At 35.3% G+C, this 14,923-nt stretch overlaps 1 protein-coding gene across 1 annotated transcript; it reads right to left on the bottom strand.

Moving 5' to 3' along the window:
* Nucleotides 1-2,851: 2,851 nt before the first annotated feature.
* LOC105779964 (probable E3 ubiquitin-protein ligase RHC2A) lies at nucleotides 2,852-4,440 on the bottom strand. The gene has a single exon (XM_012603995.2). It carries the CDS (start codon nucleotides 4,204-4,206, stop codon nucleotides 3,208-3,210), a length of 999 nt encoding a protein of 332 aa, XP_012459449.1. The 5' UTR covers nucleotides 4,207-4,440; the 3' UTR covers nucleotides 2,852-3,207.
* Nucleotides 4,441-14,923: the final 10,483 nt, after the last annotated feature.

Raw genomic sequence — 14,923 nt, forward strand, 5'->3', positions numbered from 1 at the left:
TCTACTTAGGTCCTGTTTGATGTATTATTAGTTTAGTTAGTCACATCTATGTCTTTATCTATGGAAGTCATATGCTCTAATACCCAAGACAAGGTATCTCCCTAATTGGACTTGATAGACGATGTATTAGTCTTTTAATCAGTTTCTTCATTTTCAATTAGACTAAAGACTTGTTTTGGCACACCCTCGTTTGGCGAGCCGATTTAGTTTGGGAGACTACACTGGCGAAGACCTCCTAAGTCGCGAGACTTAGACTAGATGAGGATGGTAACTTCATGGCAGAGTTCTTGGTTGTAGTGAGAACCTTATTAGGCGGAATTTTCTGCTAATAAGAATGCCACATGTGTTTTTGTGTTGTTGCTGATGTAAGTATAATAGTTACTGGGACACATTTAAGTTTTCCATTATCCTAATGGAGGTAACGTGTCAACAATTATGATACATGGGGAGCCTTGCAAGATGTGATTAATTAGTGGAAGCGTGTGAGAATGATGACTGATTAGATTTAATCTTGAGTAGGATTTGGGTGTGAGTTACCTATAAATAGGATAGCCTAGTAATGGGGAGAAGACTTATGTTTCATCTTTGCTGCTAGTCTTTGTTATCATCAAAGAAAACTAAGAGAGTTGTTCGTTGTTAATGAATGTGTTGTCTGTTAAGCTTAAGAGAGCATTTGACCTAAGTCATCTACTGGTAAACTTTTAAACCTCCCTTTAAGTTTTACCAGATAGAAAAAAGTTGTTGTACGAGAGGTTCAGTAGGATTTTCATTTGAATACTAGATAAGAAGGAAACTTATATCCAGGAACTGTTTGCATGTCTGCATATTCTTGCTATTTTGTAAATTTTTGGTTTTTTTTTGTATATTTAAAGAAGTCATTTTATTTTGTTTTAGCCAAAGAAACATGAAAAGGTCCTAGTACCAAAGGGAAAGAACCCGTAGAGTAGATAAAACTCGTATGATTGGACTTTATGCTTCTTGTTCTATTTCGACAGTAACTGAAATTGTTGTTAAATTTGGAGCACATTCATCGACGTTGACAAAGTGGGTATATAACTCTAGTATAACCGATCCACTAGAGTAATATGAATTGAGAATTACCTCGACCTCCATGTCACTTCTAAGCTTAATTAAATCATATATACTTGATAGTGGTTATACGATCACCGGTTCAAGTTTAATGCCACCAGAAGATGATGCTTTATAAACCCCATAACTTATACCATAATATAGGGAAAAACTAAGAGTTTTCCAGTATAATCAACTTATTTTTTTGTCAGGCTCTACCAAAGTAATATCATTAGCCTTATTGTTTGCTACTTGTGACAAATTTAGGGGCAAGAAGACTTTCAGGGGGAGGAATGTCTGTGGCGCTGGAGATGGGCAAAAAGAATAAGTTGATTTTACTGGAAATCCTTTTAATTTTTCCTTATGGTTATGATCTTAAACTTTTTTATGGGGTTTATAAAGCATCATTTTCCAATATCATAAAACTTCAACTCGTAACCACATAACCACTGTCAACTAGGCTCCCGAGTCATATTCCAACTCGTGACCGCATAACCATCGTCAATTAGGAGTCTTAGTTATACTTTAACTTGTGACTGTATAACCGTCGTAAATTGGGAGCCTAAGTTGCAATACAACGGGCTTCTATGGTGATGGTTCCATCCTGATACGATAGATGAAATGAATGACTTTTCGCGCTATCGCATCACCTTGAACTCAAATATACCTTAAAACTATCACAATATCAACCTCAAACACAAACACAAATAAATTTTTCTCCTTAAATATTCAACACCCAACAAAAAAAAACACGCATTTTATGTTTCTTTCCTAAAACACCCTATTTCTTTAAATATGAAAAAAAAAACGACCTAAAACATTAAAAAAAAGTAATTGGTATTTTTTTATCAAGTTTGCCCAATTTTTATTTACTTTATTGAAATTTGATGGAGTACAGACTATTCATTAAAGTAATTCAATTAGACTTGATTACATATTTAAAAGGTGACGACATCAAAATGTGTCTTACAATTCAATCTAGCCTCTAGGCTTTGTTTAGCATTATTTTTCAAAAGTATTTTTGGAGTCAAAAGCACTTTTCAAGCAAGAAGCAATGCTAAACAAACAATTTTTAAAGTCAGAAATGCTTTTGAACCTAAAAGTAAAAGCAGTTTTGTTTTAGCTTTTGCTATTGAAAAAAGTATTTTTGAACCGAATGATAGTTTTAACCCTTATAATGTGTTTTATATAATATTTATATTTTGTATGTAATTAGTTTCTTATTAAAATTTATTTTATATAATATAATATTTTAAAATTTTTATTGGTTATATTTTATTATTTAAAATATATTTATTTATATATTCAATTAAATTTTATGAATAATTAATATTAATTTTTTAAAATATTTAAAACTTATATTTCATATATTAAAATATTATCAACAAATTATAATAAATTGTTTTTTTATATTTTTACTAAGATACCATGATATTAACTAATTTAAATATGATTTAAATGCATATTTATTATTTTATAACACCATGTCTAAAATAGATATTTTATTTTTCAAAAGCACTTCTTGACAACAATACTAAACACTTAAATGTTAAACTAAACTTTTTAAAAATTATTCTTAAAATTACTTTTTCATATTACCGCTTAAATGCCCTTCTCAAAAAAGCAAGACTAAAGTAGCCCAAGTCAATCATAAGTCATACCATTGGCTCGCCCCACTGTAAGTATTCATTTTGTCTTATCCCAAATGATTCATTTTGTCAGTAATTGGGTTATGTAATAGCGCAAAGGAGTTTCTTTCTCTATTGCAAGTCAAAGGCAGTGGTTGAAAAGTTCCCACACTATCAATAACAACAGTGGGTGGATTCAAGGATCATGACATTCCCCAATAAACCTCCACATTCACTCCAATAAAGCTAAAAGATGACCCTCACAAGGGAAATGAAAATACACATGCTTGATCATTTGCTAAAAAAAGAATCCATCTCCTTTGCATTTATTCTTCTTATCTCAATCTACTACATCATAGCTGAGTTAATTATCTTACCGTCTATTGCAGCAATCTGAACCTCATAAGCTGGTATATCTACTCCTATTATATATCCAAAGATATATAGAACCCGAATCCTAATCAAATACGATATCATAATTTACAATGATTTTGTGATAATTGAGAAAAAATTACCATATTCTTCTTCTGTCATGATCAACTTCAACAGCCCAACCTCTTCTTCTCCTTGAAGTAGCATTAAAGGAAAGCCTACTGCTTCTACTTATCCCTGAATCCAGCCTTGTTGCAGCAGCTGAACTTGACCCCCCAAATAACCCCACCATATTCCTCCACACCCTTCCCAGAACCCCTCCTCTTTCCCCTCCGACGCTCACCTCTCTATTCTCCCCTCCCATTCTTCCGCCTGTAAACCTCCCCACCGCGAACCCTCCACTCGGTAGCCTCCAAATACTCAATCCCTCCTCCGCATACCTACCACCGGTTTCTGCCGGCAATTCATTCCGGCAAACGGGGCATGAGTTTCGTAACTCAAGCCATGGGAGTATACACTCCGAATGGTACAAATGATTGCAGGGCATGTTTCGGACTTGGGTTCCCAACTCGAATGGCTCCTTGCAAACCCCGCAGTAAAGCTCGTTGAGAATATGGGTTTCGTTTATTTCCACCGTTGCCATTGCTTCCACCGCCGCTTTCGAGGCCGGCGGGTTTTCGTAACGCCCGATGTTCTGAATTTCCATTTCGGATAACTGGTCAAGTAGTCTCTCAAACCCCGAACCTAATAGAATCTCCGACATAGTCGGGGGTAAGGGTCGAAGACCTGCCCCACCACCGTCGTCGTAATAAAGGTCAAACCCTCTCCCGTTATGCTCAACATTAGAATTCTCCCCAGCGGCTGAGGAAGTAGAGGCTCCGCCGCGTAAGACGATGACGGGATTGAAAGGAGACCGATCGCCGCGGTTACGACGGCTTGTGGAAGCAGGAGTAGAGCTGGTATGCCTGGAGACAGCTTGGAATCTATCGGTGCCGAGGCGACGGGATTCGGCGTGAGGATGGTAACCGATCTCTTCGATGAATCCGCCGTCGCAGTCGGGGCAAGCGATGGGATCTCGGTTAAAAATCCGAAGGAATCGACTGCAACGGTAACACCAATACGACGTCGTTGATTCCATAGTAACAGAAGTAAAGGGAAATTGAATACTAATTTCCCAAAAGAGGAAACATTTTGGGGGCAGAAGGAGATGAGAGTTGATGGTGATTCAAAGAGAGGAAGAAATACTGATTTATATGTACAATGGTGAAGGGAAAACGGAAAGAGCGCGTTGAAGTGAGAGTTACGCTGTAAACGTTTGCTAGCATGAGGTTTTAACTACATTACAAACTGTTAGCTTTGTGTTAGTGTGGCGGAATAAAAGAGGGAAGTTTTAACTTCATAACAGAATTTGGCCCCCTACCACCCCATAATTAAACCATTTGTTTACGCGATGATCATCTAAAAAGCATGCACCACGTCATCAATCAATTAAGATACGTGGCACGCTTTTCCAATGGTATCCTTACCACGTCAACATCTATTTAATTAGGGATGTATATTTAATTCATTCTTTTTCCACCATAGACTTTGAATATATTTTTCAATGTACTTTACTCGGTTACAATGACTTTTCATTTACCTTTTTAATATTCTTTATAATTTACCAAAATAACTTCTTCTTCTTCTTTTTAATTTCACTTTGCATGTGATGCTCAAAAACAATCCAAATTCTCTGAAACTTCCAACTCAATTACTTTAGGAATATTAAAACTTTTAATTTTTAAATACCATTTATATCATACCAAATTTTAAAGATATAAAATATTATTATCCACTAATTTCTCTATTTCAATTTAATTTTAATTAAAGTCTTTAAAATTAAATCATTACTCTTTTGATATCTAGAACTAGTTATAGTTCCTCCCAACCCTTAAATAGGAAAAATGTACTCCAATGCTAATGTTAATCAAACCAAGACAGACTCAATCGGTATTTTTTATATCTTTAAAACCATTCACTATTGAAACTAAAATCAAATATTTAAAAGTAAAAAAGTTAACAACTGTAAAAGGAAATAGTTTATTGAGTAAAATTTAAAACTGAAATATTGTTTGTAAATCAAATCATCGTTTTAATTTTTTAAATATTTTAATCGATTTTTATTTTAGGATTTTCAATCCATGGTTTTCAAGATACAAAAAGAATTTCTTAAGGTTACAGGACTTTTGGGTTTAAAGATATAAGTGTTAGAGTTAAGTGACCCAAATCCTTATTTAAATAAAATACGGTGGTAAAATAAAATAAAAATAAAATCCTATAGAATTATACTTCTTTTATTTTATTTTATAATAATGTTTTTTAAACCTTATTAAATTTCATCTATTTGATATTGATTAGAATAAGGTGTTTCAATCTTACTACACTCTTATTAGAATATGGTTTTACAAGCCTATAAATAGACATAGTCTACTCCTCTTGTAATTATTCGAATTCGACAAAGTGAATTATCATCTCCTCTGCCCATGGTCTTTTTCCCAAAAGGGTTTTCACGTAAAATCTGTGTGTTCTTTAATTTTCTCTCTTTTTCTTTGCGATAAATTATCATTACCGACGTTCTATTTTTTAAAAATTGGTATCAGAGCTTCCGGGTTGTTCATCTCAATCACAGTAATTACGTCTTTGAAGCATGAAATTTCGTTGTTGGATCACAACACCAGATTCGCGTTGTGGCAGATAAAGATGCAGGCAATTCTTGCACAGATGGACTTAGAGGAAGCCCTGCTAGGAGTAGATAAGATGCCTTCAACATTGACGGAGGAAGAGAAGAAGGGCAATGATCGAAAGGCATTAACACAGTTACATCTGCATTTGTCTAACGAAATTTTGCAGGATGTGATGAAGGAGAAGACCGCCGCTGGATTATGGAAGAGGTTGGAACAAATATGTATGTCGAAAACTCTAACTAGCAAGCTCATATGAAGCAACGTCTTTATACTCATCGTTTGGAGGAAGGTGCATCTGTGCATAAACACTTAACAATGTTTAAAGAAATTCTCTCAAACTTGGAGGCCATGGAGGTTCAGTATGATAAGGAAGATCTAGGGTTTATTCTATTTTGTTCATTACCCTCGTCTTATTCAACATTTAGAGACACAATTTTATATAGCCGCGAGTCTCTCACAGTTGATGAGGTTTATGATTCTTTAACCTCGTATGATAAGATGAAGTATCTTGTGGCTCAAACTGACTCTCAGGGAGAGGGTTTCATTGTTCATGGAAGATAAGATCGAAATGCTGATGATGGTCATGGAAGGACACAGGAACGGAATCCTCGCGGTAAATCTAAGGGTAGATCGAAGTCTTCAAACAAAGGTAAAACTTGTAACTTTTGCAAAAAGAAATGACACATTAAAACTGAGTGTTATAAGCTACAGAACAAGATCAAAATGGAGGCTTCAAATTAAAATGGAAAATAACCAAAAAATTTCAGTAAAGCCGATGTTGTAGAAGACTACAGCGATGGTGAACTTCTAGCCACTTCTGTCAACAATTCTAAAGTGAGCGAGAAGTGGATCTTTAATTCGGGCTGCACCTTCCACATAAGTCCCAATCGGGATTGGTTTACAACTTACGAAATAGTGTCTGAATGTGTTATTTTGATGGGAAATAACGCTTCATGTAGAATTGCAGGTGTTGGAACAATTAAAGTTAAGATTTTTGATGGAGTTGTCAGAACACTTAGTGACGTACAACATGTTCCAGAATTGAAGAGAAATTTAATTCTGTTGAGTACTCTTGATTCAAAAGGATACAAATACACAGCTGAAAGTGAGGCTTTAAAGATTTCCAAAGGTTCTCTCGTTGTGATGAAAGGGCAGAGAAAGACTACTAAGTTATATATTTTGTAGGGTTTTACTGTTACTAGTGATGCAGCTGTCGCATCCTCTTCCTTGTTAGATGATGATATTACTAAACTTTGGCATATGCGCCTAGGGCATATGAGTGAGAATGGTATGGCAGAATTGAGCAAAAGAGGACTTCTTGATGGGTAAGGAATTTACAAACTGAAGTTCTGTGAGCACTGCGTTTTTGGGAAGTAAAATAGAGTTTCATTCACTAGAGGAACCCATAACACGAAGGAAACATTGGAGTATATTCATTCTGATCTGTGGGGGCCATCCAGAGTGCCTTCGAGAGGTGGAGCTAATTATATGCTAACTTTTATTGATGATTTTTCTAGAAAAATGTGGGCATTCTACCTGAAGCAGAAAAGTGATATGTTTTCCTCGTTTAAGTCTTGGAAAATTACGATTGAAAAACAGAGGGAAAAACAAATAAAATACCTCCGCACAGACAATGGCTTAGAGTTCTATTCTAATGAGTTTAATAAACTGCGCAAGTCAGAAGGGATCGTGAGACATTTGACAGTTCGATGTGTGTTGTCAAATTCCAACTTACCAAAGTCATTTTGGGCCAAAGCAGCCTCTACTGCATGTTTTTTGATCAATCGATCTCCATCCGTTGCCATTGAGAAAAAGACTCCATAAAAGGTATGGTCTAGTAATCCTGCTGACTATTCTGATTTAAAGATCTTTGGGTGTCTTGCGTATGCTCATGTTGATAATGGAAAATTAGAACCAAGATTCATTAAATGTGTTTTTCTTGGTTATAAAATTGGTGTAAAAGGGTATAAGTTATGGTGTCTTGAAAATAGAAAAGTTGTGATTAGCAAAGATGTTGTTTTTGATGAAACTGCTATGCTACCTAACTTTTCTTTTAAAAACTCTTCCAATAAAGAAAATTAAAAGCAGGTGGAGCATCAAATTAATTCAGAATCTACAACAGAGTCGACTCCTTAAGTCAGTACAAAAATTCAGAATAGAGTTGCTTCTTCACCATAATACTCTATCACCAAAAACAGAACTAGAAGATAAATTAAACCTCCAAAGAAGTATGCCGAGGCTGATCTAGTTGTTTATGCTTAAACGTGGCTGAAGATATAGATGCAAACTAAGAGCCATCTAATTATTCTGAGGCGGTTAGTTGTGAAGACTCAGAAACGTGGATGTTTGCTATGTAAGAGGAGATGGAATCACTCCATAAAAACAAAACATGGGATCTTGTGAAACTTCTTAAAGGTAAAAAGGTTGTTCGTTGTAAATGGGTGATTAAAAAGAAAGAAAGGACTCCAAGAGTTGAAGAACCTAGATATAAAGCAAGGCTTGTTGCAAAGGGTTACAGTCAAATTCCAAGAGTGGACTTCACAGATGTGTTATCCCTAGTTGTGAAGCATAGTTCAATTCGAGCTTTGCTTGATATTATGGCCATTGCATGATTTGGAGCTTGAGCAGTTAGATGTAAAAACTGTATTTTTGCATGGAGAACTTGAGAAGGATATTTACATGCAACAACCAGAGGGTTTTACAGTCTCAGAAAAAGAGGACTATGTTTGCTTCATGAAAAAATCCCTTTACGATTTGAAACAGTCACCAAGACAGTGGTACAAGAGGTTTGATTCCTTTATGACTTCTCATGATTTCAAAAGAAGTAGTTTTGACAATTGTGTTTACTTTAAGAAAAACAGTGATGGTTCTTTTGTGTATCTACTCCTTTATGTTGATGACATGTTGATAGCAGCAAAAGATAAAGGAGAGATAAGAAAGGTCAAAGCCCAACTAAGTGAAGAATTTGAGATGAAAGATTCGAGACCAGCAAAAAAGATACTTGGTATGGAGATTCTCAGATATAGAAAAACAAGTAAATTGTACCTAAGTCAGAAAGGGTACATTGAGAAAGTTCATTGCAGATTTAATATCAGAATGCTAAGCCTATTAGTACTCTTTTAGCAGCCCATTTTAAACTTTCATCGGCTTTGTCTCCACAATCAGATGGTGAGATTGAGTACATGTCACATGTTCCATACTCTAGTGCAGTGGGATCTCTCATGTATGCTATGGTTTGTTCACGTCCAGATTTATCATATGCAGTCAGTGTAGTTAGCAGATACATGGTGAATCCCGATAAAGAATATTGGAAAGCAGTTCAGTGGATTTTAAAATACTTACGAGGTACTACTGATGTTTGCTTATAGTTTGGAAAAACCAGAGATGGAGTCATTGGGTATGTTGATGCTGATTTTGCTGGAGACCTTTATAGAAGAAGATCTCTCACAGGTTATGTCTTTACAATTGGAGGTTGTGCAATCAGTTGGAAAGCCACTTTGCAAACTACAGTTGCTTTATCTACGACTGAAGCTGAGTACATGGTGATTACTAAGGCTTGTAAAGAAGCTATTTGGTTGAAGGGACTCTTTAATGAACTCAATGAAGACTTTCAAATCAATGCCGTATTTTGCGACAGTCAGAGTGTTATATTCCTTACAAAAGATCAAATGTTTCATGAGAGAACAAAACACATTGATGTTCGGTATCATTTTGTTCGTGATATTATTGCTTGTGGTGATATTGTTGTGAGCAAAATTAGTACTCATGAAAATCCTACAGATATGATGACTAAGTCACTTCCTATAACCAAGTTTGAGTATTGCTTAAACTTGGTTGGTGTTCATTGTTGAAGTTAAACCCTTAAGGGGTTTTATGGAAAAGGTGGAGAACTTGTTCGTTGGGAGTTCGCGATGAAGAGCTTGTTCATTAAGCATTTGTGTCAAGGTGGAGATTGTTAGAATTAAGTGACCTGAATCCTTATTTAAATAAAATACAGTGGTAAAATAAAATAAAAGTAAAATCCCTATAGAATTACACTTCTTTTATTTTATTTTAGAATAATATTTTTTAAACCTTATTAAACTCCATCTATTTGATATTTATTAGAATAAGGTGTTTCAATCTTACTACATTCCTATTAGAATATGGTTTTTCAAGCCTATAAATAGACATAGTCTACTCCTCTTGTAATTATTCGAATTTGACATAGTGAATTATCTTCTCCTCTGCTCGTGATTTTTTTCTCGAAAGGCTTTCCACGTAAAATTTGTGTGTTCTTTATTTTTCTCTCTCTTTTTCTTTGCGATAAATTGTCATTACCGAAGTTCTATTTTTTACAATAAGAATATTAGTGATCTTAAACAACAAAAGCAGAAGTATTGCAACATCATTCTATTTTCAGTAAAGAAAACAGAAGTAAAACAAAAGCAAATCTTAGTTCAACCATGTAAAATTCTAGGAAAAACGTCAACGACTGCTATCTTATTTATCAAAGACAAATAAAATACGTTATAAAGAATTAATTGGTGAGTTAGATCTTCGGGAATAAAAAAATCACTAATTTGCAAATTTTGAATTAGTCGATTTATTAGATTTTCATTTTGATGTACTTATGAATCTATCAGCTACAGAAAAAGACCTTATGATAGTCAATATGGGGCCTCACCACCCATCAATGCATGGTGTTCTTTGTCTCATCATTACTCTAGATGGTGAAGATGTTGTTGACTGTGAAACAATATTAGGTTATTTACACAGAGAAATGGAAAAAATTACAGAAAATAGAACAATTATACAATATTTGCCTTATGTAACGCGTTGAGATTATTTAGCCAAATGGACCAAAATAGTTAGGAAATATTTAAATCCCTAAAAAGGATAGCTATATTAGAGTAATTATGTTGAAGTTGTATCGTATAACTTCCACTTGGAATATTGATACACAGAACCCTTTTCTATATTATAGAATCCATCATAAGTAAGTTTTTAATCTAAGTAGGAGATTTCTCCAATAAACACCATAAAAATTCGAACCTAACGCAAATTCCAACGACGACCAGTTTCAGACATTGTTTCTTTTTAACATCATTCTTTCAGAACTTTGAATGATCATTATTGTATAGATATGGGTTTTGATTTTAAGTCATTTATTTTATTTTAAAAACTCTTTGAATGTGAACTCAATCAATTCATCATAATATTGCTTTTGCATTTACTAGCTTTGACCGAATTTTAGGATTTTGAATATTTTAAGGATGACTCGTCTTTTGTTAGCATTTGTCATATCAATAAAAACACACAACACGATTGTCATTTGTGTATTAATTCTTTAATGTAATAAATAGCAATTTTTCATAGAAAAGGTTAAGTTTCATGAAAGTCAAGTATTATTAACAATCTCATAAATAATAATCCAAAAAAAAAATCTCATTATGTACAACAAAAGGACATTATTTAATTCAATTTATTCCATACAAAAAAAAAGAACAAACAAATTTATTGAAAAGAGGGTTTAAAAGTCCTCACCACCTTCTTAACTTGATTAACGAAGGAAGTGCGTGAAACTGTTCCATCATTCCCAGCCAATATTTTGTATTTTTCTTTCCTGGTTAAATTTGTACACTCAAACCCTAACGTAGCAGCCAAGATTCTTTGCACATAATTAGCCACATCTTCTGGACTCTTTCCCGATGAACATGTCGCTTCCATCGGAAGTTGGTTTAAGAACGTTACCTCGTAAACCGGTCTAGGGTTCATGAAGAAGAAGATTGGATCCAAAGCTTTCCACCCACTTGCTGTTGTTGCATGGAAAAACCCTACCCTATAGTTTATGGCAACCGGGACTATTCGATCAGTTAATTCAGCAAATAGGGCACTAAACCTTAATAAAAAGGGTTCCCTACAAGTTGTTCCTTCGGGACAAACTACTAAGTCACCTTTAGCTAATTTATTTTTATTTTTTCGTCCACTTCTGGATTCTAGTTAATCTAATCGTCGGTATTGGCGATAGGATTTTAAATCCGTGAAATGGAATATGTATTCTTTGGGATTTTGCGCATTAGAACGTTGGATAAGATCACAGGGTCCATTAGGGTTCTATGAGTGCAAACGAATAGGACACCGGGGCTGTTACGAGAGGCGGGTGGTGGTGGTTTGCCTTTGACGACGATTTTGCCACCGAATAAGTGAGATATGTAGGGAATGACTTGCATTGGAAGAATTAGTCCTATGACAATCCGGATGGTTGCTAGTAAGATGCCTAATGGAAGCCATAGGAGGATTAAGAGAGCGGTTGAGGGTGTCGGCCGCTTGACAAGACGGCCATCATGGAAGATTACCGGAAGTGGTCGGAGGAGCTGTTGATCGTTGAGGTTTTGATTGGTTATAAATGGTGGATGCACTTTTTCCTGCATGGTAATCTTTAATTAGCAAGTTAACAAGTTTTGAAATTGTTGTCAATATGGGGCCTCACCACCCATCAATGCATGGTGTTCTTTGTCTCATCATTCTCTAGATGGTGAAGATGTTGTTGACTGTGAAACAATATTAGGTTATTTACACAGAGAAATGGAAAAAATTACAGAAAATAGAACAATTATACAATATTTGCCTTATGTAACGCGTTGAGATTATTTAGCCAAATAGACCAAAATAGTTAGGAAATATTTAGAGCATGTTTGGTTGGGTGTATTGGCATAGCCAATACACCCCTAATCAGTGGGCCCCACTTAATACTCCTTTAATCCATTGTTTGGTTCAGTGTATTGTTATTACAGGTCTAATCCATTACAGACCTAATCCCCAAAATCTACCGATTTCTATTCCGGATGAAAAGCTCTGTTTTGCTGCGTATTAAGTTCTCCCCATTTTTCTACCCTGTTTTACCCTCCTAATTGCTTCTTCTGATTTTTCTGATTCCATAACTTTTTCCTTCCTTTCGGCCGCCACATTTGCTTCTTCTTCATCACTCATTAGCAGACTGCTTCTTCTTCTTCATCCGCTCGACCCTGTTGCTGTTTCATGGTGGTAACCGCTTGATTCTCAACTTATTGGCTCTCCAACAATGGGAACAAAGACTCCAAACTTCGCCACTTTACCGGAAATGATATTCGGTGAAAGTTGTTTGATTCTCTTAAAGACGTTGCAAGCGGCAACGATATTCGTTTCAATGCATTAGATGCTTTTTTCGATTGGAAGCATGAAGGTTTGCCTCCTGTTGAAGTTCCTTCTGCTGCTCAATGGAAATTTAGAAGGTAAAAGAAATGTCGATTATTTTATTTAACGTTTTTGGTGATTTAAATTCAGTTTTACGATCATTTATTTCTTGAGAACATCCGTCTGGGACTTACATCCGAAGATCTTTGAAGTTCGAGTCCATATTTTTGTCGAATAAGCTCGAGGAGAAGCCCGTAAGCACCGTAATTTCGGATATATATATAGAGTTTCAAATTTTCAGTTAAATCATCATTATTTATCGTAGTTCTAGTTATAAAATTGCAATAGAGTAAGACCTTGCGACCTATTAGCTAAGCTAGTGTAGTTTATCTGGTTTGGTTTGAAGCTTTGTGATAATGCTAGCTTTTTATCATACTCCGGAAAACAAGTTTTTGAAGTTTCTAAGTTTTATGTGGAACCCATTATCATGGGTTATGGAAGTCAGAAGATGATGGCCATTGTCTTTGCCAATGGTGGAGTAAGTTATATATCTTTCCCCATATACTTTTCAAAGCTTGAATGGTCACCCCGATAGCTTTCTGCGGTTTGTTTTGTTTCAGGTGAGGGTCCCTGATGGCGGACTTTGTAGGGATTATATGCCTTCGATTATCAATTCAACAATCGGTTTCATTGAGGAAAACAATCTTTGAAATCTGCGGCCGCACTCATGGCTCGTCGGCTCCTAAAACAAAGGTCCGCAACTCTCTTCAAGTTTCTTTAATGCCTTTGCAAATACAATAATGTCTAAATTTTCATAATCATTTTTCTTTTATGCAGTTCTCGAGATGGTCGGTGGCAAGAGGCAGATCTTTGCTATTTTAGTACCGGAGATATAATTAGCATAAAACTTGGAGATATCATCCTGCAGATGCTCGCCTTCTTGAAGGCGATCCACTTAAAATTGATCGAGCAAGTGCTCTACTTGATAGTGATAAAAGTCAATTAAATAAGCGAAGATATATCATGTAAAAATTCTTGTATTATCATTACTCTTGCAATCGGTTCTCATCGATTGTCTCAACAGTACAACTCTTATTCAATGCACATCATTTTCCAAGAAAATAAGCTAAAACATCCAAAACAACACAATGACAAATGAAATACTTATTCTACATTGTTTACAAATCTATTGTTTGGTTTGTTTTTTAGGGTGCCATTACTAAAAGGATGACTACAATTGAAGAAATGGTGGAATGGATGTTCTATCACGGTGACAAAGCGGAACTCGACCTTGAATCGTCTAACAGTTGATCGGAACCTTGTTGAGGTACAATAGTTGGACTTCAAAATTTGAAACTCCTAGTTCTTGCAATGACTCAATTTTGGATAAAGTTTAAATAGCCATGTTCACCTTTTTCTTAAGGTTTTAGCAAAATATGGACAAAGACTTGGTTGTTACGCTAGCAGAAGAGCCTCCAGATGGAAAATCGGGATGCTATTGATGCGACCATCATTAACATGCTTGCGAGACGAAGGAGGTAATACAACAACAAAATGTTCAATTTCAAGGTTCTCTTTTTCATTTGATTCTTTTAGATGTTCATGTCAAATAATGAAAGAAACCTTGCATATTCAGGCTCGTGCAAACATCAAAGAGGTTCACTTTCTTCCATTCAACCCAGTCGACAAACGTACCGCAATTACATACATTGACTCTGATGGTAATTGCAAAGGTTTATTTTTGTGTCCCAGGATATTTAGGATAGTGATTGATGATGATTTTGTTGTCATTTTAAATTGCAATCAGAACCCAAGGGAAAAAATTTCAAAGGGGAGCTCAGGCCTCCATTGGGAGGATTGCACACTGTGGCTTGCTTATGCAAATCTATGTGGTTGACATTTTCTTAACCATCTCTTCATTTTTTTCACTCTGTATCCTGAAAGAAATGCTAATTTCAGGTTCATCTGGTTGCTTGA

This window comes from Gossypium raimondii, chromosome 4, assembly GCF_025698545.1.
Source record: "Gossypium raimondii isolate GPD5lz chromosome 4, ASM2569854v1, whole genome shotgun sequence".
NCBI lineage: Eukaryota > Viridiplantae > Streptophyta > Magnoliopsida > Malvales > Malvaceae > Gossypium > Gossypium raimondii.